This window comes from Ursus arctos, unplaced genomic scaffold (genome assembly GCF_023065955.2).
Source record: "Ursus arctos isolate Adak ecotype North America unplaced genomic scaffold, UrsArc2.0 scaffold_3, whole genome shotgun sequence".
Lineage (NCBI taxonomy): Eukaryota > Metazoa > Chordata > Mammalia > Carnivora > Ursidae > Ursus > Ursus arctos.
In genome coordinates, this window is record NW_026622985.1 from 80906699 (window position 1) to 80931695 (window position 24997).

The 24997-nt window shown below is 40.9% G+C and overlaps 1 protein-coding gene across 1 annotated transcript in view; it reads right to left on the bottom strand.

Moving 5' to 3' along the window:
• The window catches only part of CEP41 (centrosomal protein 41), a 46461-nt gene extending 37376 nt beyond the window's left edge, over window positions 1–9085 (bottom strand). The window contains exon 1 of the mRNA XM_026511147.4: window positions 8901–9085. Coding sequence (XP_026366932.2) covers window positions 8901–8933 — 33 coding nt within the window. The 5' untranslated portion in view covers window positions 8934–9085. The remainder of the gene's footprint in view (window positions 1–8900) is intronic.
• Window positions 9086–24997: the final 15912 nt, after the last annotated feature.

The window sequence follows — 24997 nt, forward strand, 5'->3', positions numbered from 1 at the left end:
AGATTTGAGGATGTTTAGAGGCTAGACAGGAGGGGTTGGAAATGAGGCAGTAAGGTATGGAAAGGAGGGAGTGGGAGAGGAGGAGGCCCAGAGCCCAGGCGGAAGGGTCAACTTTGGATATGTATTTAAGGTAAAGATATCAGACAGGTGGTCATGATGAAGTTCATCGGAGGAGGGAGGAGGCTGAGAAAGTTCATTTTTGTGGTATTATCAGTGAGCAGTGAAAAATGTCAAAGACCCTTTGAGGGTTTGCATCCTAAGAAAGGGTCCAGAGATAATGTCCTCCCTGTCTACCCATGCCATCCCAGCTATTTCACTTCTACTAGGCTTTCAAGACCCAGCACAGACATATCTTCCGAGGAGACTCCCGTGAAGGCCCCGGGCAGATGGAAATCTCTTCCCTGCCCGGACTGTCACAGCACTTTGTACAAATCACACTCCTCACTTCCTGCACTTAGGACACGGCTCGACCTCCTTGATCGCGGTACCTGCTGCAGGGCCTCCCACCAGCGTGAGCAGTAAGGACTGCCTAATGCATGAAGATGAGCCCCGAGCAGCACACGGTGTGCACGCCAGCACCGCGCGGTGCTCCAGGAATCTGAAGCATAGGGAGCACTCACACACTGGGGGTGATGTGGGAGACTCTGTGGAAGAAATGGCATTGGAGCTGGGTTTTAAGGGTTGAACCTCTATGGATAAAGACAGCGAAAAAGGATGGAAAAAGTATTCCAAGCGGAGAAAATTATAATAGCAAAGCCACTTCAGAAGCATGTTGAAAGAACCCCACATTGTTCGATTTGCTAGAGAAGGGAGAACAGTAACAATAATGAAGATAATCCCTGCTAACATTTACTGAGCACTTGACCATGTCGTCAGGCACGCGACTAAGCATTTTACCTACATTATCGCATTTAATCCTCACAACCACCCCTGATGTAGATATTAGTATTATCTTCATTCTACATATCAGGAAACGGGGTGCAGAGATGGAGTGACTTCCTGAGGCTAGTCAGCTGGTGAGAAGGGTGGAACCTGGAATGAAACTGGGCAGTCTGCCTCTAGAGCTTGCCCTCTTCCACACTCATTCCAGGGGCTGGAATACCAGATCCACCAATGGGTTTTCTGTGGCTCATGAGTCCCGTGAAACTACAAAAAATTTTGTGAAAGTGCATTTTTCTGGGGAAGGGGTCCGTGATTTTCACCAAATTTTCAAAGGGGTTTATAACCCCAAAAGCGTTAAGAACCATGGGTATATAAAATCCTGTGCTGTATGGTGGGACATGACACGCAGGCTCCAAGTAGAGAAGCCTTAATGTAGACTGAAGGTCTGGAGGAGGCCGTGAGGACAACGGAAGGTACCAAAAATACTGAGTTGTGAGCCACATCATTGCAAGAGTATTTTGGCAGATTACTAACACATGCAATGTAAGATTGGGCTTTATAAATACATGGATGTCGGAGAGGGGAGAAGAATGAGAAGTCAACAATGGGATTTTTCTGAAAGCAAATCACTAAAAAATGAGTGAGATTGTCTAAATCTCAAATTGTTCAAACATGAATGAGCTTTTCTGACCTCCCACCTCTCAAAATGAAACTCACAAGGTTGGTTGTATTTCAACTGCAACATATATAATAAGATTTACATTGAAAGGATTTTTAAAAACACCATTATACATTTTGTTCAGAATTTCCCTACTTATCTCCTTTGTATAGACAGGAGGTCCGTAAAATGAAGGAAATGAATTCAATCTTGAAAAGAGTATCATTTAAGGCAATCTCACATTTAACACAGGTCTTTGAAAGGCGAACTTTTTTTTTTAAATGGCAGTTTTAATCTGGTCCAAGTCTACTGATCTCAAACAACCACCTTGACCCTGTAAGCACGGGTAGCAGCCCCTACTTCGCTAGCAGCTACTCCCTATGGCTGACTGTATTTTTCAAGATGTTTGCAACAGAATCTCCATCTCACTTATACTGTGATGTTGAAATTCCTCCCATGGTGGGGTGGGGCCGATGTCTCCCTCTCCCCCAATCTGGATGGGCTCGTGACTATGATGAAAACACTACCTTACGACTTCTGAGGCTAGACCATAAAAGGCAATAGAGCTTCCACCTGGTTCTTCTGGGACACTTGTTCTTGGAACTCAGCTACCATGTTGTGAGGAATGCCAAGCCACATGGAAAAGGCCATTTGTAGGTGGTATGGCTGACAGCCCCAGCTGAGGTCCTTGCCAACAGACTGTATCAACGGCCAAGCCTTCAAGATAACTCTAGCCCCAGCTTCCGTCTGCCTGCAAAACCGCGAGATCCCAAAGAAGAAGCACCTGGCTGAGCCTGGTCAACCTTCAGAACCACAGACATCATAATAAAATGACTATTATTTTAAGTCACTAAACATGGAGTGATTCATGATGAATCAATATATAACCAGAATATACATTCTAATGTAAAATTAGAATGCCTTCTGGGTATCTTTACTCCTCAATCCACTGCAACATGGCTACTATCCCCACCATTCTAGTATGGTTCCTATGGCAGCTAGCCAACATCAGAGATCCCCTCATTGCTGAATATAATAGTGACTTCCCATTCTTTAATTCACTTGACCTTTATGTACCATTTGACACTGTTAAACAGCCCCACCTTCTTCAGTTTCCACTCCCTTGGCTTCAGTGATATCTCTCTCCCCTGATTCTCCAATGACACATGGATCATTTCTGTCAGTCACTTAAACAACATGTTCCCCAGGATTCCATCTTCTCAATCTATAAGTTCTCTGAGAGCCAAACACTTAGGTTTAATTCCATTTATATGCTTGATATCCAAATAGGGAACTGTGGCCTGACTCTTCCTCCCAGCTCCGGCATATATTCATTTACTCATTCAACAGATGTTTACTGCATTTCAGGCAGTGGGACAATGCATACAAGGAACCTAGTTTATGTTCTAGAAAGTATGCCAGAAATAAACAAATAAATAATTATAGATTACAAATAAAATGATTACAGATCATGATCTACTGGGTGAAGATAGCATATTGAACACATGCATTTAATTTCACTTCCTTCCAAAACCTCAATTTTTGTCTTCTATTTTAAGGACATAAAACTCAAAAAACCAGAGAGAGTGGGAGAAGTGACAGCAATAGATTTTTTGAATTCTAGAAAGCAAATCAACAGTGAAAATGCCTTGACTGATTCAAGAAAGTCAAAGGGAAAGCCAAGAACAATTCTTAAAAGGCTTGGGAATTGACAACCCCAAACACCTCCGGAAGTGGGGAGCAAAGGAGTGGCTGAAATAAGGAAGATTGGTTGAAGGCTGATTGAGAAGCAACTTGATCTCCAAATCCCTGTCTGCTGTGTGCTACTGGGTGACTGCCCCTCCCCCACAACGGTAGCTCTCTATAGATTTAACCCCTGGGAAGGATTTCTGGACTGGGCGGTCTTTAGAGAAAGGTAGAGATATCATTACTGAAAATAGGGGCATTACGTGAATGATGCATACTAATGTTGAGATTTAGCTCCCAGCTCTAATTCCTCCAGGAATTCAGATAGGCTTTTGCTCTCAGGAGAGTGAAATCATCACCAGCCTTAAAGGAAAGAGCTGAAGGTACAGATTTGGGAGGACAGTCACCCAAATCATGGCCCGGTGAGATCTTCCTGTAATTAGGCTCACCATCAGCAAGCCCCTCTCAAATATACAGATCCCAATCACCTGCTTAAGTTTCTAACTCAAAAACATAAGTTAATACTTTAGGATCAAAAGAAGCCTCAGAACATTGCTGTGAACTTTAGGGGGACACAATTCGCTTCACTTCACAGCAATGTTCTGAGGCTTCTTTTGATTCTAAATTATTAATTTATATTTTTAAGTTATGTCGAAGCCCTAATCTCCACTGTAACTGTATTTAGAGACAGGGCCTTTAGGAGGTTTTTAAGGGTAAATGAAATCATAAGGGTGGGGCACAAGTGTAATAGGACTAGCGTCTTTATAAAAAGGGACACCAAAGAGCTTCTTCCCCCGCACAAGTACGCACACAAAGAAATCTAGTGAACACACATTGGGAAGGCAGCCATCTGTAAGGCAAGAGAGACCTCTCACCAGAAACTAAACCGGCCAGCACCTGGATCTTGAACTTTCCAGTACTCCCAAACTGCCAGAAATGAATTTCTGTTGTTTAAGCAACCCCGTCTGTGACATTTCTCTGGCAGCCTGAGTTAACTAATACTAATCTCCAGCAAAACAAAAAGAAAAATAACAATAGGGAGGAAATAGACTATGCAGAGAAAAACATATTTCAAAAAACTATCATTAGAGAAATGAAAACACACACGCACACAAAAACTTGTCCATGAATATTCATAGTAGCATCATTCATAATAGCTCCAAAGTCGACACAACCCAAATGTCCATCAGAAAGAACAAATACAATAGGTATGTCCATGTCAAGGAATATCATTCCGTAGTAGAAAAGAATGAAGTACGAATACATGATGTAACACGGAAGAACCTTTAAAACATTAAGCTAAGTTGAAGCCAGTCACAAAAGACCACATTTTGCATGACTCCATTTATATGAAATGTAGACAACAGGCAAATATAGAGACAAAATAGATTAGTGATTGTCAAGACTGGATGAAGGAGACAATGGGAAAATTGGGGAGTGATAACTAAAGGTTACAGAGTTTCTTTTGGTGTAATGAAAATGTTCTGACCAGTGAAGATTGCACAACTCTGTGACTATATTAAAACCACTGAACTGTATACTTTAAATGGGTGAATTATATCTCATAATGCTGTTAGTAAAAACGTTAAAATTTAACAAGTAACAAAAATTTTAAAAAAACTTTTGCTCTACAACCAGACCAAGTACTCATGTAAGAGTTAAAAGAAATTAAGTTGACTTGTATTTGTCTGACATGGAAAGATCTCCAAGACTTATTGTTAAGTGCAAAGAGCAAGTCAAAAAGCCATATACATGATGTTACAACATTTGGGTAAAAGAAAACCACAAAATAAAACTCTTTACACACGCAAGTACACACGCATACACACACATGCACACACACACAAATGCACAGAGAATGTTTTGGAAAAGATAACTGGAAACATATGATAGTGATGTAGGGAAATTTTCCTACATTATTTATAAAAATTTAGAAGTAGTATAGAATAAAAATAAAAGCAGATAGGAACTCCAGGAGAAGCAAAATATGAAAGAAAATGTAGCCATAATGATCACTGCTTTAGCAATAATCAATATCTAGAGTCACAACCAAATGTACAAACAAAAACAACAGTAAAAAAATCCAATTAGAAATTAGGCAAAAGATACAAAGAGGTATTTTGTTGAAGAGAATCTATGAATGGCAAATAAGCACATGAAAAAATTTAAGATGTTCAACCTCAGTATCCATTGGGGAAATACAAGTTCCCCATTATGTATGAGACGTCACAGTGTACCTATTAAAACAACTAAAATAGGGGCGTCTGCATGGCTCAGCCAGTTAAGCATCCAACTCTTGATTCTGGCTCAGGTCATGATCTCAGGGTTATCAGATCAAGCCGCACACCGGGCTCTGTGCTGGGCGTGGAGCCTGCTTGAGATTCTCTTTCCCCCTACCTCTGCCCCTCCCTCCCTCTCTCTCTCTCTCTCTTTAAAAATAAAAAACAAAACAAAAAAACCCACAAAAAAACAAAAAAAACACCTCAGCTAAAATTTAAAAAACTGACAATACCAGATGTTGCCAAGAATGTGCAAAAACTGGATCTCTCATTCACTGGTGGTGAGAATGTAAGATGGTACAGTCACTCTGGAAAAGAGTTTGGCAGTTTCTAAAAATCCAAATGTAAGCTCACATACAACCCAGCAACTACACTCCCAGGCATCTATCCCAGAGAAATGAAAATTAACATCCATACAAACAGCTGTACCCAAAAGTTCATATCTTTATTTATAATAGCCCCAAACTGAAAAGAACCAAAATATCCTGTAATAGTTGAATGGTTAAACAAACTGTTATATATACATACCACAGACTACTAATCAGCAATAAAAGGAATGAACTATTGCTATAGGCAACAACTTGGATGTGTCTCAAGGACATTATTCTGAGTGCAAAAAGCCAATCTCAAAAGGTCACATATCATGTGATTCCATTTATGTAACATTTCCAAATGACAAAATTACAGAAATGGAGAACACATTAGTGGTTGCCAGGGGTTAGGATGGTGAAGCAGAGGAAAGTGGAAATGACTAGGAAGAGAGAGTATGAGGGAGACATTTGTGGGGATGTAGTAATTCTGTATTTTGATTATAAATCTAAACACGTGAAATCTTGATTATATTAAATCTACGCATGTGAAAAAATAGCCTAGAATTATACACACATTGTGCAAATGTCAATTTTATGGCTTTGATATTGTATTATACTCACATAAAGTATAGTCAATGGGGGAAACTGGGTGAAGGTACATGGGACTGTACAATTTTTGCAATTTCCTGTGCATCTATAGTTATTTAAAAAAATGATTTTTTAAAAGGACATCAGAGTCCAAAACAGAGGTCTCAAGAATAAAAAACACAACAGCAGAAATTAAATAGGATTAGAAGATAAAGTTAAGTAAACAAATCTCCCAAAGAGAGCAAAAAGACAAAGATGTGGAAAACAGGAAATAAAATTTAAGAAAATTAGAGAACCAGTCTTATAGAAGCAATACGAAAATAATGAATTCAAGAAAGAGAGGATGGAGAAAATCGGAGGGAGAAGTCAACAACAAAATAATTCAAAAAATTTCACAGAATAGAAAGACATGAATTTCTGGTGCCCACCAAAATGAGTGAAAAGAGACCCACTGAAAGGAATATATCTGTGAAACACAACACTGGTAACATAGAGAAGACGCTACAAGCTTCTAAAAAGTAAAAAAATCAAGTCAAATACAAAGGTACAGCATGGCTTTCAACTTCTCCACAGCAACACTGTATGCTCGAAGACTACAATGCAATATTTTAAAAAAAACACTGATGGCTTCCAACCAAGAATTCTACACTCAACCAAACTTGCAGGCAAATAAGTGTGAAGGCAGAATAACATTTTCAGACATGCCTCACATTTTATTTATTTATTTTTTTTTTTTAAAAGATTTTATTTATTTATTCGACAGAGATAGAGACAGCCAGCGAGAGAGAGAACACAAGCAGGGGGAGTGGGAGAGGAAGAAGCAGGCTCACAGCAGAGGAGCCTGATGTGGGGCTCGATCCCAGATCGCCGGCATCACGCCCTGAGCCGAAGGCAGACGCTTAACCGCTATGCCACCCAGGCGCCCCATGCCTCACATTTTAGATATAAATAAAAAAAGTTATTTCCCATGCACTCTTTTTCAAGAAACTACTGGAAAATGTGCTCCACTAAAACAAGAAAAGTTGGACATCTTCTTCAAGAACACAAATGTATGACCACACAGAGCATCCTGGCTCCTATCCCCCTGCACTCCTTTCTCCCACATTCCTGATCTCATTAATGGCATGGGCACTGATGAGTAGTCCAAGCTGGGAAACTAAGTCATCCGTTCCACTCTCATTTCTCCAAGCTAATCATGAAGGCTTAATGATTTAATTACCTAAATATTCCCCATTTCTGTCCCTACTTCCATGATGTTACTTAGGTCTATATCATAAATACCACCGAACCAATCAGTCCTGGCCTCTTCAAATCCTTTCTCCACAACGTGGCTACAGCCATCTGCCTAAAATGCAAATCTGACCACATCACTCAGTTACTTAAAACTCCTCAAAACCTTCTCAGATTCAGACCAGCAGGCAAGATAAGCATGTGGCAAAATGCCACTCTCCACACCTACCTCCCCCACCTTCATGGTAGAGATTATATTTGATCATGGTATTCTCCTGCAAAGCCTCACAACTTTCTCAACATAGCTCACTGACATCCACCATGAAATGAAATAACTTGCAACTCCTGTTCAGTATAAAGGCCAAGTACTTTAGCAACACACAGAAGGCCCTTCCAGACTTTACTCCAGCTCCTCTACAGGGAACTGTCCACTCTCACATTTCACACCTCCTCATCTTTGCTCATGCTATTCTCTCTACCTGAGATGCTTCCTCACCTGGCTCATCCCCTTGTCATTTCAGGATATCTCGAGGACCCTTCCCCCACTTCCTTGAGTTCAATCTTTCCTCTGTGCTCTCTCAACTTGTTCCCCAACCACATTGTATTCAAATTCTGTTTCCGAGTCTCCCTCACTAGACTGAATTTATTAAAGGACAAATGCCTTGTCTTACTCTCTTTGTATTTCTAGCAGCTACTGCAGTGTAGGAGTCCAATGAACATTTGTTGAAATTAAATGACCACAAATGCAGCAGGACACTAGAGGTGAAACAGACCAGAAAGTAAAAGGTCCCATCGGGAAGAGGGCAAACTAAGGTCCTATTTTTGCATCCTTTCCAAATGGCTTGATCTGCTTATTCCTACTCTTCCTGTATCCCCATAATCAGAAATGATGGCTCTTTTTGATTTTGCTCCTTTAGGGTTCGGGGTGTTCATTCACATGTTCGTTTTATTGTGTAACTGCCACGCCTAGACTGTAAGCCCTTTGAGGGAAGGGGCTGTGTCTTCGTGGACTTCGCTCCTCTGGGGGACAAACGCCAGCGCACAGGGAGCATGTGCGGGCGAGTGGTCTCTCCGCCCAGGATAACGGCCTCGGCTCGGAGTCCCCCAGGCCCGCCCCGCCTCCCTCCGCTCTCCAGACCCCTCCTCACGCCGGCCGCTTCCCGCCTTCCGGCCGGCGGAAGTCGCTAGCTGCTCTTCCCTGCCCACGTGGAGCCTTTTCCGGTGCGCCCGCCCCCTCCGGCTCTCCGATCCGGACCTGGCCCTCACCTCAGGATTCCCAATGTGCCTCCGGACAGACATATTTGCTCCAACCGACCACGCTGGGATTCTAGCCTCACCGGTAGCCTCTAACCCTAGCTTCTTACCCCCACAACCTCTCTCGGCCGCCTCCTTACAACCTCTACTCCGATTGGCTTCCCTTTTCCGGCTAGCCAATGGAGGCCCTGTTTACTCTCTCATTGCAGGGTCAAGGGAGAGCGAGGCGCCGCTCAATGGTTGCCACAGGCAACGGGGGGACGCCAGCCGCAGAGGCCTTTTGTGCTGTCGGCTGGGTCCCGCCGGCTGCTGCCTGAGCGCGGGAAGAGGGGCGCGGGGGAGGGGCAGGCTAGCGCCTGCGCGGGAGCGGATGCGCAGAGCCCAGGGAGGGGGAAGGGCCGGAGAGCACCGGGAAGGCGGTGGAGGGGGACTTCAAGGGGGAAACAAGTATTTCTAGCTAATGTGCAAGCACATGTATGACACAGGGCACCCTCCGCTCCTAAGGCCATCTTAAGCAAACATCTGGGCTACTTCTACAATAGGAAAAAGATACGAGGCAGGGTGGTTCAGCAGGAATGGGAATCAGTAGTTTATTATTTTCGGGTTAAGTTAATATGCAAATTATGCAAAATATCATGGGTAAATACAGTAATTATTGTAGCTTTAAAAGCTTTTTAGCTAGCTAGAGAACGGCAGCCTTAATTGCAAAGCGCACACACCATTCTGTGATTCATCATTCATTTAACAAATATTTAATAAGCACCTTATGAGAAGAGCTGCAGTAGGTTTTATGGAGGATGGGAGGATGACTAAGAACCAGTCCCGTTGTCATGGAAACCATTGTGACTCCTGCCATCAGCTGCCACCTGTTCTTATTCCAGAGCTGAAAATTAAGTCCTAGCACCTTTACAAGACAATCACACACACAGTTTGACTTTGGCTCCAAAATGTCCCACCAAATCCATCAAAATTATTATTTACTTTTATATGGGAGAATAACACAATAACCCTTTGTCCTTTGCTCTAAGTTGTTTTTCCAGGAATGGAGAAAGGTTACTCTGAACTGTTCATATTCACTGGCTCTCTGCTTGTGAATAATAAGCCTGCAGCTGAGCTACTTCAGGGTCTGTGCCGATGATCCCTTCAACGACATGGCCTCACATGCCCTCGTCCTCTCAGACACTTCAGCAGCCCACCCAGAGGGCCACACCTTGAATGGTGTTGCTTGACCTCTGGGAGCTGAAACTGGCCACAGCTGTCTCTTGCACATTCATGCCTACTGAGTTTGTCTGAACTTCCCTAGTGTTCTCCAGTCCTTTAATCCCTCTAAAATTCCCAGTTTTTCACCCCTCCACTAGAATGAAGAAGAGTTTAGGGGCTGCAAAAAATGGGAAGGGGAGCGGTGGGGAGGATATCTTACTATGCAGAGGCTTCTGGACCAGGCACTGCTACTTAGAACAAATGCTTACTGGTGTGGTGTGGAGGTGGGGTGGTGATGGAGATTATGGGTAGAATGAACAGAAGAAAGAGGAGAGAGTGAGCATGAGACTAAACTAAAAGATGGTAAAAAGAAAAAAGTCTTCGAGGCATTTGTAGGTTAAAAGAACAGTTATATACATGCGAAGAAGTAAGGAGTGCATCAAGGATGGCTATAATTTTTCCAATTTGGGGGACCAAGTAGATAAGTGATAATGCATGAATCAAGTTAAAGAACAATGGAGGTCAATAAATTAAAAGAACAGAAAGTACAAGACCCAACAGCCTATTGGAGTAGGAAGCTTAACTTCGTTCTTCAGTGTTTGGGCTCACTTCTCTGTATGGTCGTCTCCCTTTTTTCCCCAGAGGGTATGTGACTATCAGGTTTATTTGTCTCAGTACTCATTTTGGTTTGTCAAATTTGGACTGCATGTGAAGCATGCAGAGAGATTATAGAAACATGGGTCCTTGGGTCTAGTCATCAGAGATGCTGAATCTGTGTGTCTAGGGCGAGGGTTTAGGATTTTAAATACATGTTTTCCCACTCCTACTCCTTGATTCTGATGCATGGAGTCCAAGGGCCACACCTTGAGAGTCTCTGCTATAGAAAAACCTCTCATTTTGCCTCCATGGAATCCTCAGAAAGCTTAAGGCTATAAATCAAAAGGCTTTTAACATCATGAATTTCCCTTCAGGATTCCTTTTGGATATATAGCAAAACTGCATCATAATTAAAGCAAGGTGCTGACTGCTAATATGAAAAATAGATAAATGTCATAAAAAGATAATTCATAGAAGAAAAGCATTTAATAAACATACGAAGAAACGTCCAGCTAATAATGAAAGAAATACAAAACCATGCAGCTAGATCTCATTTTTCAACTAACAAATGGACAAGTTTTTGTTTTTCTCTCTTCTTTAAATGATAATGCTCAGTATTGGCTAATGCGTATATTAGCTCATACATTGTTAGTGTGAATATAAAGAAGTGTAACCATTTTGAAAAGTAATTTGAGAGTGGATATCAGGAAGCCCTCAAATCTTAATATTCTAAGAGTTTCTTCTAAGGAAATAATCAGAGAGATACACAAAGATTACACCCACAGATGTTTACTGGAATCTTTTTTAAAATGATGGGAAAAGTTGAAGCAACTTAATTGATCATCAGTTTAAAAATGATTAAAATAAGTGAGGGTATATCCATAAAAAGGTAATATTATGGAACCATAAAAATAAGTTTCAAGGAATAATTAAGGCAATGGAGAACTTTTCCTGATACAGTAAAAGAGAAGAGCTGGAAGCACTTTTTTACTTAATATAATCCTGATTTGTGTGGAGAAACATACAGGTATCCACAGAAAAAAATTGAAAAAAAAATTAAATGTGAGCCATCTCTGGATAATGGAATGTGGATTTTTAAAATTCTTTGTACTTTTATTTTGCAGATTTCCTTCAGTGACTAAGAATTAATTTTATACTTTAATAAGAACCTTCTCCTTCTAAGACACAAAAAAGCCTGATTCTGATTTCAGCCTGCAAGTGGTCTGTGGCCTTTGTCTGGCTTGTTTTAGACCTGAGCTGAATTCTGTGTAATTCTGCTCTGTGAAGTGCTCCAGCTCTCCCGTTCTTGGCAGTAAAAGACCCTCCAGGCACTTGAGTGAGATCCTTGCAATCAGAGTCGTGATTGCTAAGAGGTTCAAGCTTTGTTTGTAAGAGAAGAAGTTCTGATTCTTTTCTTTAAAAGTTCCTACTTCCACTGATTAATCTTATTTTTTCATGAAGTTAGAAGTGCTCTTGTGAACTTCCATTTGTTTGATGTCTTCTTTTTTAACCCTGTAGGTGTTCCAAAAAGCTTTTAGTCTCGGCAGAATTGGTGGGAGCCCCAGATAGGTTAAGTGTGGCTGGCTTAAGAGTAGTTCATGTTTTAGGTGCCGCTGTGCTTGGTCAGTCCCTTCCCCCCAGCGTCCCTTCCTGGGAAATGACGTGGGCATTTAGGTGTTGCAGTGTGATTCTCTCCTGACCCTAAAACACTCTGGACCCATCTTCAGCCTGAATCTGGCCTTATGCCATCCAACTCTCCCCCCTCTGCCCCACCAGCTCTCAGCCTTCTTTGCTGAGCAGAGCCCAGCACCTTCCCCTCAGATCTGTCTCCTGACATTGCTTCTCAGATATGGGCCTTAGCTTTCTTCCTTGGCTTCATTTACTTTTGTTCCCTAAATAAAGGACTTCTAGGTGCTTAAGGAAGCAATTCTGTCCAATCCAGTCCAGTTCTGGGGTTCTTTCCCTTTCCCCCAAGAAATGGATCCGCACTTGCTGCAGCGAACCCACAGATCCACGGGCCCACCCTGTGAGAAAGTGCCTGAGGTCCTAGTAACAATTTAGTGTCTCTCTGCCTCAGAGGCACACCAGCCTCTGAGTGGAGGGCTGACCCTTGCCTGTGTCCAGCTTAGGCCAGAGTCGAAGTGCCTGGCCTGGGCCCAGAGGCATCAGCCATCCCTACAGCCCCTCCCAGGAAAGTAATACCCACCTCCCAGGATTTTTTTGGGATCGCCACCGGCGACAGTGCTTTCTGGCGAAACAAAAAATTGGCATCCTGGTTTTGCTTACCTACTGGGGTTGGCATTCCCACATGTGGAGTGCTGCAGCCACTTCTCAGAGCCACCTAGGATGCCAGGCTGTTGTAGGAGGGATGTATGATGTCCCTTCCCAGGCAGATCCAAGACTTCCTTTACCCACTTCCTTTGCCCGCTTCCTACCCCAGGGCATTCCGTTGTCACATGCCAAGTTCTGCTTCTGTCTTAGGATTTATATAGAACAGTACTCTGCCACAGCTCTAGTTCCAAGAGGACTCTGAGGAGCCAACCTGGATCTCAGAATGGTCTGCCCCAGGGCATGGAGGAGGAGTCAGTGGTAAGGTATCTATGTGACTCTGGGCACAGAGGACAGCTAGAGACCCCACGCCCCATAAAAAGGTCAGTAAACGTGGATCAGGTGTGTCAGATATTCACATTTTTCAGAATAATATAGAAACCTAGGTTTTCATGTGAAATCCATAGGCTACCAACATACAACCCCTATGCTAGACGCTACAAATTAATTCCTGCCCTTCGTGGTTTTTAAGTAATCAAGATCATACCCATGGTAAAAGACAAACATCAGTGGGAGTTCTGCTTTTATTTAGGATGTAGAAACCTGCAAGGGACATCATTCCTTTCCTATCCATAAGAATGAATAAGCTACAAAATCCATACATTTTCTTGAATGGATAAGCTGAGATCACAAGGCAGCCACATAACCAAATGCCAAAAAGTGGCCAGCCCTACTGAGGCGAAGAGGGACACACAAACTGTTTCTCATTTGGCAGAACACCGGAGAAGAGGTGAGTGCCATAGATGTGACTTTGAAGAAATCAAGCTGAAATTTTCACTAATTCCTAAAGGCTGAATTTGGGTTAGTCCATCAGTTTAGAACAACTGGGAGCCTGTGATGGTTCATTTTATGTGTCAGCTTGGCTAGGCACAGTACCTAGATATCTGGTCAAGCACTCTTCTAGATGTTTCTGTGGGTACTTTTTAGATGAGATTAACATTTTTTATTAACATTTTATTTATTTATTTATTTATTTAGAGAGAGCATGTGTGTGCTCATGAGCTGGGGGGAGGGGGCAGAGGGAGAGGGAAAGAGAATCTCAAGCAGACTCTGCTTTGAGCAATGTGGTGCCTGAGGTGGGACTCAATCTTGTGACCCTGAGATCATGAGCCAAAATCAAGAGTCAGATGCTTAACGGACTGAACCAACCCAGGACCCCAGTGGATGGGATTAACATTTAAATCACTTAGACTTTGAATAAAGCAGATTACCCTTGATCATATGGTGGGCCTTATCAATCAGTTGAAGACTTTAAGAGAAAAAGACTGAAATTCTCCGAGGAAGAGGGCATTCTGCCAGCAGATTGCCTTTCGACTACAGCTGCGATCTTCCCTGGGTCTCCAGACTGCTGGCCTACTCTGCAGAGTTTGGACTTGCCAGCTTCCGTTACAGCATGCAATTCCTTAAAATAAATGTCTCTTTTCCCCTCTCTCAGATAGATAGATAGATAGATAGATAGATAGATAGATTTATATTTGTATCTCTCTATATATTTATGGTGGTTCAGAGTGACAGACACGAGGGAAGTTTATGTTCACTTGCAAGGTCTTCTCCATGGGTGTCATTGGGTGCTCAAAAGAAAGAAGTGGGGGGAAGACAGGAGACCAGAGAGATTCCCCCCTTGGTGGTGTAGGTTTACAGGAGGTGACTGCTGCTGCAGGGGACAGGCACAAATCACCTATATCTTGTGACCTTTCTTTCATTAAAGCCAAAAAGTCTTAAGCCACTGGGGGAGGGAAAACAGACCCTCCTGCTCCCAGGTCACCAAGGGAGGGGTAGGAGCAAATCTGTCTGCGTCTGGGGGAGGGCAGGAAATCATCCTCCTCACTCTCAGGAGGGAAGGATAGAAGCAAAATCTGTTTGCTCTGTGGTTGGGGTGGGCAGAGTGAGGAGGGAGTAAGTGATCATGAAAACCTCTTGGGTCCAAGAACCTGCACCAATATGAAGCAGAGGTAGACCGCCACTGGGAGAGAAACAGGTACCTCTCTCCTGCCCAAGGCCCACCAAAGATACAAGACAGATTTTGGCTATCGTGGGGGAGGTGAGCGGAGGAGGGGAGTAACATTGAAAAGGTCTTACTTCCCAGGCCCAGAGGCACAGGACTGGCCTGAGACTGAGGCTAGACCAGGAGAATCAAGGACCACAACCTGCCTTCCAACACAGCCTAGCAACAAACAGCAAGCAGTCTGTTGCTGAGGAGGAAGCAAGACTATGGAGAGAAACCCTACTGACTGGTGCAAATATGCAGGTACCGCTGAAAGCCAATGGTAAAGTAGAGTATTGAGAAAAACCCTCCAGCAACCCGTTCCCCACACTAAGCACAAGGTGCACCAAGGGTAAGGATAGCAACAACTAAACTCAAACCAGCTCAAGTACGGACTAGATTAACTCACCCCCTTAACCCCCCCCCCCCACCTGATAATAGCCTAACTGAAGAGGCAAGCCCACTTCCAGGCATAAACACTATTTACTTCAGTCTCTACTGGCTTCACATACAATGTTCCACATTCAATAACAATTCTGACAATATAAAAAGAAAAGAAAAATGGCGGGGCGGGGGGGAGAACTTATCATCGAGTGAAAACAATCAACAGAACAAGATCTCAACAATAAGGATCTATCAAACAGGAACTTCTAAATAGCTATGACTAATATATGAAAGGTCTAGTGGGCAAAGTAGAAAACATGTATGAACATATGGGGAATTGGGGCAGAAAAATGGGAACTATAAAAAAGGAAATGTGAGAGTTAAAAAATATAATATCAGAAATGAAGAATTCTTGTAGTGTGTAGCAGACTGCTGACAAAAGCATCCATGAATGTAAAGATAGTTCATTAGAAATCATCCCAAATGAAACACAGAGAAAAAGGTGGGGAAGAAGGGTACAGAAGATAGAATTTTATTTTATTTTATTTTATTTTATTTTATTTTATTTTATTTTATTTTTATTTATTTATTTATTTTTTAAAAGGTTTTATTTATTTATTCGACAGAGATAGAGACAGCCAGCGAGAGAGGGAACACAAGCAGGGGGAGTGGGAGAGGAAGAAGCAGGCTCGTAGCGGAAGAGCCTGATGTGAGGCTCGATCCCATAACGCCAGGATCACGCCCTGAGCTGAAGGCAGACGCTTAACCGCTGTGCCACCCAGGCGCCCCTAGAAGATAGAATTTTAAAACTGTGGGACAATATCAAGATGTTAGACAATAGGGCAAAATAAATATTTTAAAATAAAATGGCCAGTAATTTTTGTAAAGTGAATGAAGGTCAACACTACAGCTCAGAGAAGCTCAGAGAATCTCAAGCAACATAAATACCAAACCAAAATCAATATAAAATCCACTTATAGATACATCATAGTCAATCTGGTGAAAACCAAAGATTTTTCTTCTTTCGAAGGAAAATCTCAAAGACAGCCAGAGAAAAACGTTACATACAGAAGAAGAAAGATAAGTTTACAGCAAACCTCTTGTCAATAACTATATAAAGTGAAGACAAGAGAGAGACATCAAGTACAGAAAGGGAAAAAGAAATCTTTTTCTGGAATTCTATACTCAGTGTAAATATCTTCTAAAAATGAAGATGATATAGACTTTTTCACACAAACAAAAATTGAAGGAATTCATTGCCAATAAACCTGTATTACACAAAATGTAAAAGGAAATTCTCTGGCAGAAAGAGTACAGTACTAGTGAAAACTTGGGCATACACAAATGAACCTCAATGGAAATGATATGAGGATAAATATAAAAGATATTTTCCTTTTTATTTTTTTAAAGAAAATTTACTTAATAGACATCGTAACAATGTATTATGAGATTTATAACATGTAGAATTAAAATGTATGACAACAATAGCACAAAGGTTAGGAAAGGAACTTGTACTGTTGAAAGTTTCTTAAACTCTTCATGAAATGGTTCATTATTTCAAGGTAGACTGTGATAAGTTTAAGGTATATATTGTAAACTGTTTTTTAATTTTAATTTAAACTCTTTAAACTCTAGAGCAACCACTTAAGAAGAGTCATAGCTAAATAGCCAATAGTAGAGATAAAATAGATAATAAAAATACCCAGTTATACCAAAGAAGGCAGAAAAAAGAAGAATAAAGACTAAATGGGACAAATAGGAAATGCATAGCAAGATGTTAGGTTTAAATCCAAGCATATCAATAGTTAAAATAAATATAAATGGTCTAAACCAGGGGGAATCAATCAACTATGACCGTCAGCTCAAATCTAGCCTGCTGCCTGTTTTTGTAAAATAAGTTTTAAGGAATCACAGTCTCATCCGCTAATTCAGGTATTGTTCTGGCTTCTTTCTTACTAAAGTGGTTGAGTCAAGCAGCTGCAACAGAGACTGGATGACTTACAAAGCCTAAAATATTTACTAACTGGCCCTTTACAGAAAAAAGTTTGCCAGCCCCTAGTATGAACACCCCAGTTAAAAGGCAAAGATTGTCAGATTAGATAAAGAAAACCAACTGTTCGTTATCTACAAGAACTATACTTTAAATATAAAAATACCCATTGGTTAAAAGTACATGGATAGAAAAAACTATACCATGCAAACACTAATTAAAACAAAGCTGGACTGGGGAAAGGAAAGTGTGTTCAACAAATGGTGCTGTGTAAACTCGGTATCTATATACAAAAGAATGAAGTTGAACCTTCCACTATATACAAAAATGAACTCAAAATGAATCAAAGACCTAAATGTAAGAGTCAAAACTATAAAACTCTTAGAAAACATGGGAGGATAGCTTCATGACATTGGAATTGGCAGTGATTTCTTAAATATGCCACCAGAAGCTCAGGCAACAAAATGAAAAATAGTAAGTTGGACTTCAAGGTTAAAAGTGTTCTTTGAAGATCACTGTCAAGAGAGTGAAAAGATAACCTACAGAATGGGAGGAAATGTTTGCAAATCATATATCTGATAAGGAAGTAATATCCAGAATATATAAAGAACTCCTACAACTCAACAACAACAACAAAACAAACAACTTAATTAAAAAAGGGGCAAAGACTTGAATAGATGTTTCTCCAAGGAAGATCTACGAGTGGCCAATAAACATCTGAAAAGATGCTCAACATCATTAGTCATTAGAGAAATGCAGATCAAAACTACAATGAGTTACCACTTCATACCCAATAGAATGGCTCTTAATAAAGGAAGGAAGGAAGGGAGGAAGGAAGGAAAGAAAAGGGGAAGGAAAGGAAAGGGGAAAGGAAGGGAAGGGAAAGGAAAGGAAACATCTTGGTGAGGACATGGAGAAATTGGAAGACGTGCTGGTGGGAGTGTAAACTGGTGCAGTTGCTGTGGGAAAACAGTATGGTGGTTCCTCAAAAATGTAAACATAGTTACATATGACTCATTAGTTCCATTCCTAGATATATACCCAAAGGATTGAAGGGACTCAATCCAGGGACTCAAACAGATATTTGTGTACCAGTGTTCATACCGGCATTATTCACACTAGCCAAAAGCTAGAAACAACCCAAGTGTCCATCAACTAATGAATAGATAGACAAAATATGGTATATTTGTACTTAAAATGTTTAAAATTATATGCTTCCTGCTATGTATATGTTATCATAGTAAAAGAAAATACAGCAAAAGCTGAACTGGCTACAATGATTTTAGACAAAGTAGTCTTTAAAGCCCTTCAGTGAGTCTCCATAGTTTTATGGTCAAAGTCCATATTCTTTAGATGACATGCAAGGCCTTTGAAATTCTGTCCTCTGCCTACCATTTCATCCCAGTGTCTTACCATAGTCAGTGCTTTAACCATTCTGAAATACAGAATAGCTTCAAATAGGCCACATTGTCTCTTGCCTCTTGAGTCTTTGTGCCTGCTCTTCTTTCTGTTTGGAAAGTCCTTTTCTCACTCTTCACTCTTCCTTTGGGATAAAGATGGAAACCATCCCTTTCTGAGAGCCTTCTCTTAACCCCTACCCCCATCCCAGCCTTCGGGAGGTGCTCTTTCTGAATGGCACCCCGTCTCTATCACACTGTGTAATGATGGGTGATTTCCTAGCCTGCTTCCTTTACTACGTTGTCAGCTCCTTGAAGGCAGGGATACCATGTCCTATGTTTTAAATTCTTAGTGCCTGCTATGGGGCCTAGCATATGGTAGGCACACAGTAAGTATTTGTCAAATGAGCCAAAGTCTCTGACAGTGCTCGTGGAGATACATGGGAGACCAGAACATGGGAAGTCTCCTCCTTTATCACACTGGTCATTTTTACCTTTTTTTCTGCTGTCTAGTGTATCAGGATATGGGGAATAATTGTGAAGCATCCCCCAAACTGATAATAAATATTATTCTGTGATTGTTAAACTGGTGAAATCCACACACAATGGATGTGAATAAATGTCTGCAAATGTCATCCTAAGAAACAGGATGTAACAGCGCCTGGAAATTTAATCAAGGCATGACGGAATGTGGAGGAAAGCTGTAACATAATCAATGGCCCTAACAGCTGAAGAAAGAATATGTGAGCAGAAGGGGGGTGGTCTGTAGGGAGTGCTGAAAAGCAGAGCCAAGGAACAAACATTTGTCATTATGTCTCCAGCCCTGTCAAGGGAAAGAGTTGTTTTTTGACCGTTAGACACAAATATGCAATCCACCCTCTATCCCTATGGATGCCACAGAGCTCATCCAATTCCCCCCACTTTGTTCTGATTTCATGCTCACAAACAACCTCTGGATTATAATTTGGCTTTCCATGTAGATTTTCCAACAGGAGAGAATGCGCTGATCAGTCCACATGAACATCTGGTCCATTTGGCAAGGACTGTCCTCTTTGTATATGAATGCATTGGTGTTCTGGTTTATACATCAGTCAGTTCATATACCCCAGGGGCTACCGAGGTGCTCATTCTCCCAGCTCTCGCCGAGGCTGCCAGTGAGGTCCTGTTTCCCTTTGTTTGCACCTTCGCTCAGCACAGGCTGAGGACAAAGTATCTCAAATCAGCCGCGGCTCCTCCGGATTTGAGCCCATCTTGCTTCAGACTTATGTCTTCCTCATAGGAAAAAAAAAAAAAAAAAAGGCTTTGGACCCACAATCCATGCTGATATGCAGGATCTTTCCTCAGGATTATCTCTCTTCTTCAGAAATCCGGCCTCTGCTGATGATATAGTTCTTATCTCCCCATACCACAATTCCTAGCCCGTGTGTTTATTTACCTAAGTAATCATTTCCAAGGGTCGAGGATTAGGAGGAATACTTTCAGAGAACATGGTTAGAGTTGAGCTGAGTCTGGCAAGGGCTTGCCCTGACAAGGACTCAGGTACAATGAGAATGGAAGAAGAAGAAGAAGGAGACCAGCCTTCGGTTTAGTTAGTCTTGTTGAAATGCATGCCTGGACAATTTCTGGAAACCCTAAGGCCTCAACTAACGATTTTGGTAGTCCTGTGGGCGTTCTGTGCGGTGCTTTGTCTCAATGGGCTGATTTGAGTTTTAGGAAAAGTTAGGGGCAAAGTGGCTGGAACTGCTGTAGGAGGTGCCAAATGGACCAATGCTGGCCTGGAGAGAGGCCTTGAATACATTTTCAGGCTGAAAGGAAGGTCTACAGAAAGTAGAAGGAAGGAAGATGGGATTGGTGAACCCTACTTTAAGAAAAAAAGAAACCCTGAAACTTTATAATTAGATGGAAGGAATTAAGCATTTATCCTTCCTTTCTAGCAGGAACTGTATTTCAGGGTACCAGTTAACCCTAGCCGATGAGGAAAAGCCCCACCAGAAGGATGCCAGCAGATAAATGTAGAAGGGATTATACAATAAGGAAAACACTATTTTGGAAACTCTAATGAAAATATGAATTCAGGCAAGGAGCTTCAATTGGTGTTAAAAAAAAAAGTGGTGAATGGTTATTTGGGGAGCTGGGACATGTGTAGTGCAGAAGCAATATATCACAGACAGCTTTCCAGTGGCAAGGTGGAAAAAAAAAAACAACATGCAATGAAGGAGTCAGGCTGTCATCACTTTCATAACCGGGGATCAATCTTAGTATTACTAATAGACACTCAACCAGATATTATGTGTCCTCCGATGTGACTCAATATGGAGTATACAATATAACCTATGATCTATTCTAGACAAATAGAATTAACTTGAATATATAGTGTAGATATAACTTTTATTTTATATGAAAAACAGGAGATGGAAGAATGAGCTGAACAATATTATGAGGAAGCAGCCAGACAAATCCAGAGGGTAGGATATTCTGCAAGACAACTGACCTGGCCTCTTCAGCAGCCAGTGTCATGGAAAAGGGACTGTGCCGTGTTCCAAGAGACTTAAGGGACATCACAGCAAGATGTGATGTATGGTCTTGGGCTCGATACTGATTTGGGCAAACCGGCTGTAAAGCATATTTTTTAAACCAATGGGGTTGTTTTAATATGGACTGAGTATTAGATGAAATGAAACCTTAAGAAACAGCAAGGTGACTGAAAAGAACGTTTCAAAGAGTATAGTTAGTGATACGTCATTTTGACTAAAATATTACATACTACATACAAACAGAGAAAGATCCACAAAGATAGGATGTGGGTATTGAGGTATAATACTTTTACTGAGATATTTTTTAATGAGGTATAATTCACATACCATAAAATTCATCCTTTTAGGGTATACAGCTCAGAGGATTTTGCTATATTCACGGGGTTGTGCCACTGTCATCACTGTATAGTTCCAAAACAGCTGTATTCGCCCCAAAAGAAGCCCCACACCTATTAGTAATCAGCCCCTAAACCCCTTTCCCCACCTCTGACGAGCAACAATCTACTTTCTGTCTCTGTGGATTTTCCTATTATGAATAGTGCATATACCTGGACTCCTATAGTATGTGGTCTTTTTGTGTCTGGCTTCATTCACTTAGCATAATGTTTTCAAAGTTCATTCACATTGTAGCATGTATTAGTACTTCATTCCTTTTTATGGCTGAATAATATTACGTTATATGGATATACCCCATTTTATTTATCTATTCATCAGGGGATGGACATTTGGGTTAACATTTTGGCTATTATGAATAATGCTGCTATGAACATTTATATACAAGTTTTTGTGTGAACATATGCTTTCAATTCTTTTGGATATATACCTCGGAGTAGAATTGTTGGTCACATGGCTTACATTTGGAGGAAATGCCAAACTCAAAGGGCTGCACCTCGTTTCTCAAAGGGCTGCCCCATTTCACATTCCCACCAGCACGGCATGAGGGTTCCAATTTCTCCGCATCCTGGCCCACACTAGTTATCGTTCATCTTTGCTGTCAGAACCGCCATACTGTACATGAAACGGTGTCTCATGTGGTTTTGCTGTTCATTTCCCTGAGAGCTAATGATGTGAACATCTTTTCATGTGCTTATTTGCAATTGGTATATCTTTGTAGAAGTGTCTATTTAAGTTCATTGCCAATTTAAACATTAGGTTGTCTCTGTATTGTTGAGCTGATTCTGGATACAAGATTCTTATCATATGTATGCTTTGCAAGTATTTTCTCCCATTCTGTGGGTTGTTTTTTCACTTTCTTAATGCGTGTGCTTTGAAGCACAAAAGTGTGATGAAGTCCACCTTACCTATTTTTTCTTTTGTTGCTTATGCCTTTGGTGTCATATCTGAAAAACCGTGTCTAATATAAATTCATGAAGATTTACCCCTATATTTTCTCCTAAGAGTCTTATAGTTTTAGCTTTTACACTTAGGTCTTTGATTCATGTTGATAGTTTTTGTACACAGTATGAGGTCAGTGTCCAGCTTCACTCTTTTACACGTGGGTATCCAGTTTCCCCAGGAACATCGGTTGAAAGGGCGAATTTTCCCCACTGAATCATCTTGGCACCCTTGTCAAAAATCAATTGACCATAAATATATGAGTTTATTTCTGAACTCTCAATTCTATTTTATCATCTGTATGTCTATCTTTATGGCAGAACCACATAGTTTTGAATATTTTAGCTTTTTGGATAAGTTTTGAAATTGAGAAGTGTGAGTCTTCCAATTTTGTTCTTTTTTTTCAAGATTGTTTGGATCTTATGGGCCCCTTGCATTTCCATTTGAATTTTAGGATCACCTTGTCAATTTGTGCAAAAAAGGCATTTGGGATTTTGATAGGGATTGCACTGATAGGGAAGTATTGCCATCTTAACCCTAATCTTCTAACCCATGAACACAGGATGTCTTTCCTTTTATTTGGGTCTTTAATTTGTTTCAGCAATATTTGTGTGGTTTTCACTGTACAAGTCTTGCACTTTTTGTTAGATTCATTCCTGAATATTTTTTGGTACTATTATAAATGGAATTGTTTCCTTAGTTTTATTTTTTGCCAGTGTATAAAAATACAATTGATTTTTAAATCTTCTATCCTGTTATCTTGCTGAAGTCATTTATTAGTGCTAAGTGTGTGTGTGTGTGTGTGTGTGTGTGTGTGTGTGTATTCTTTAGGATTTGCTGTTATGAGATCATGTCATCTACAAATAGAGATAGTTTAAAATGTTTTTTTTCCTTTCTAATCTGGGTGTCTTTTATTTTTCTTGCTTAATTGCCCTGGCTAGAACCTTCAGTACAATGTTGAATAGAAGTGTCAAGAGCAGACACCTTTGTCTTGTTCCTGATGTTAGGGAGAAAAGCTTTCAGTCTTTCACTATTAAGTATGATGTCACTTGTGGATTTCTTGTAGATGGCCTTTATCAAGTTGGGGAAGTTCCCTTCTATTTTATAATTTGCTGAGGTTTTTTTTTTTTTTTTAAGATTTTATTTATTTATTTGACAGAGAGAGAGAGAGAGAAACAGCCCAAGCAGGGGTAGCAGCAGGCAGAGGGAAAGGGAGAAGCAGGCTCCCTGCTGAACAGAGAGCCTGACATGGGGCTTGATCCCAAGACCCTGGGATCATGACCTGAGCTGAAGGCGTCTGCTTAACTGACTGAGCCACCCTGGCCACCCCATTTGGGTTTTTTTAAAATCATGAAATGTCAAATGTTTGTTCTGTCTTGAGATGATCATGTGGTATTGTGCCTTATTCTAGTAATACAGTGTGTTACATTGATTTTCATGTGTTGAACCAACCTTACATTCTGTCATAGTGTATATTCCTTCTTATATGTTGCTAGATTCAGTTGTCTGGTATTTCATTGAAGATTTTTGCATCTAAATTCATAAGGTATATTGGTTTTTAATTTTTTCCTGTAATATCTTTATCTTGTTTTGGTATCAGAGTAGTAATGGCTTCCTAGAATGAGTTGGGAAATGTGCCTTCCTCTTCTATGTTTTGCAACAGTTTATGAAGGGTTAGTGTTAATTTTTCTTTAAACATTTATAGTATTCACTGGTGAAGCCATCTGGTTCTGGGCTTTTCTTTGTGGGAAGTTTTTGGTTACTATTTCAATTTCTTTACTTGTTACAGGTCTTTTCAAAATTTCTGTTTCTTCTTGAATCAGTATTGAGAGTTTGTGTCTTCCTAGAAATTTGTGCATTTCAACTAGGTTATCTAATCTATTGGCATACAGTTGTTCATAGAATTTCCTTATAATCATTTTTATTTCAGTAAGGGCACTAGCATTATCTCCTCTTTCATTTTTGATTTTAGTAATTTGAATTTTCTATCTTTATGTTCTTGATCGGTCTGGTCAATATATTTTTTTTTTTTAAAGATTTTATTTATTTATTCGACAGAGATAGAGACAGCCAGCGCGAGAGAGGGAACACAAGCAGGGGGAGTGGGAGAGGAAGAAGCAGGCTCATAGCAGAAGAGCCTGATGTGGGGCTCGATCCCAGATCGCCGGGATCACGCCCTGAGCCGAAGGCAGACGCTTAACCGCTGTGCCACCCAGGCGCCCTATGGTCTGGTCAATATTTTATCAATGGTGTTGATTTTTTTTAAAGAACCAGCTTTTTGGTTTCATTAATTTTCTCCGTTGTTTTCTATTCTCTATTTCATTTGTTTCAGCTGTAATCTTTATCATTTCTGTCTTTCT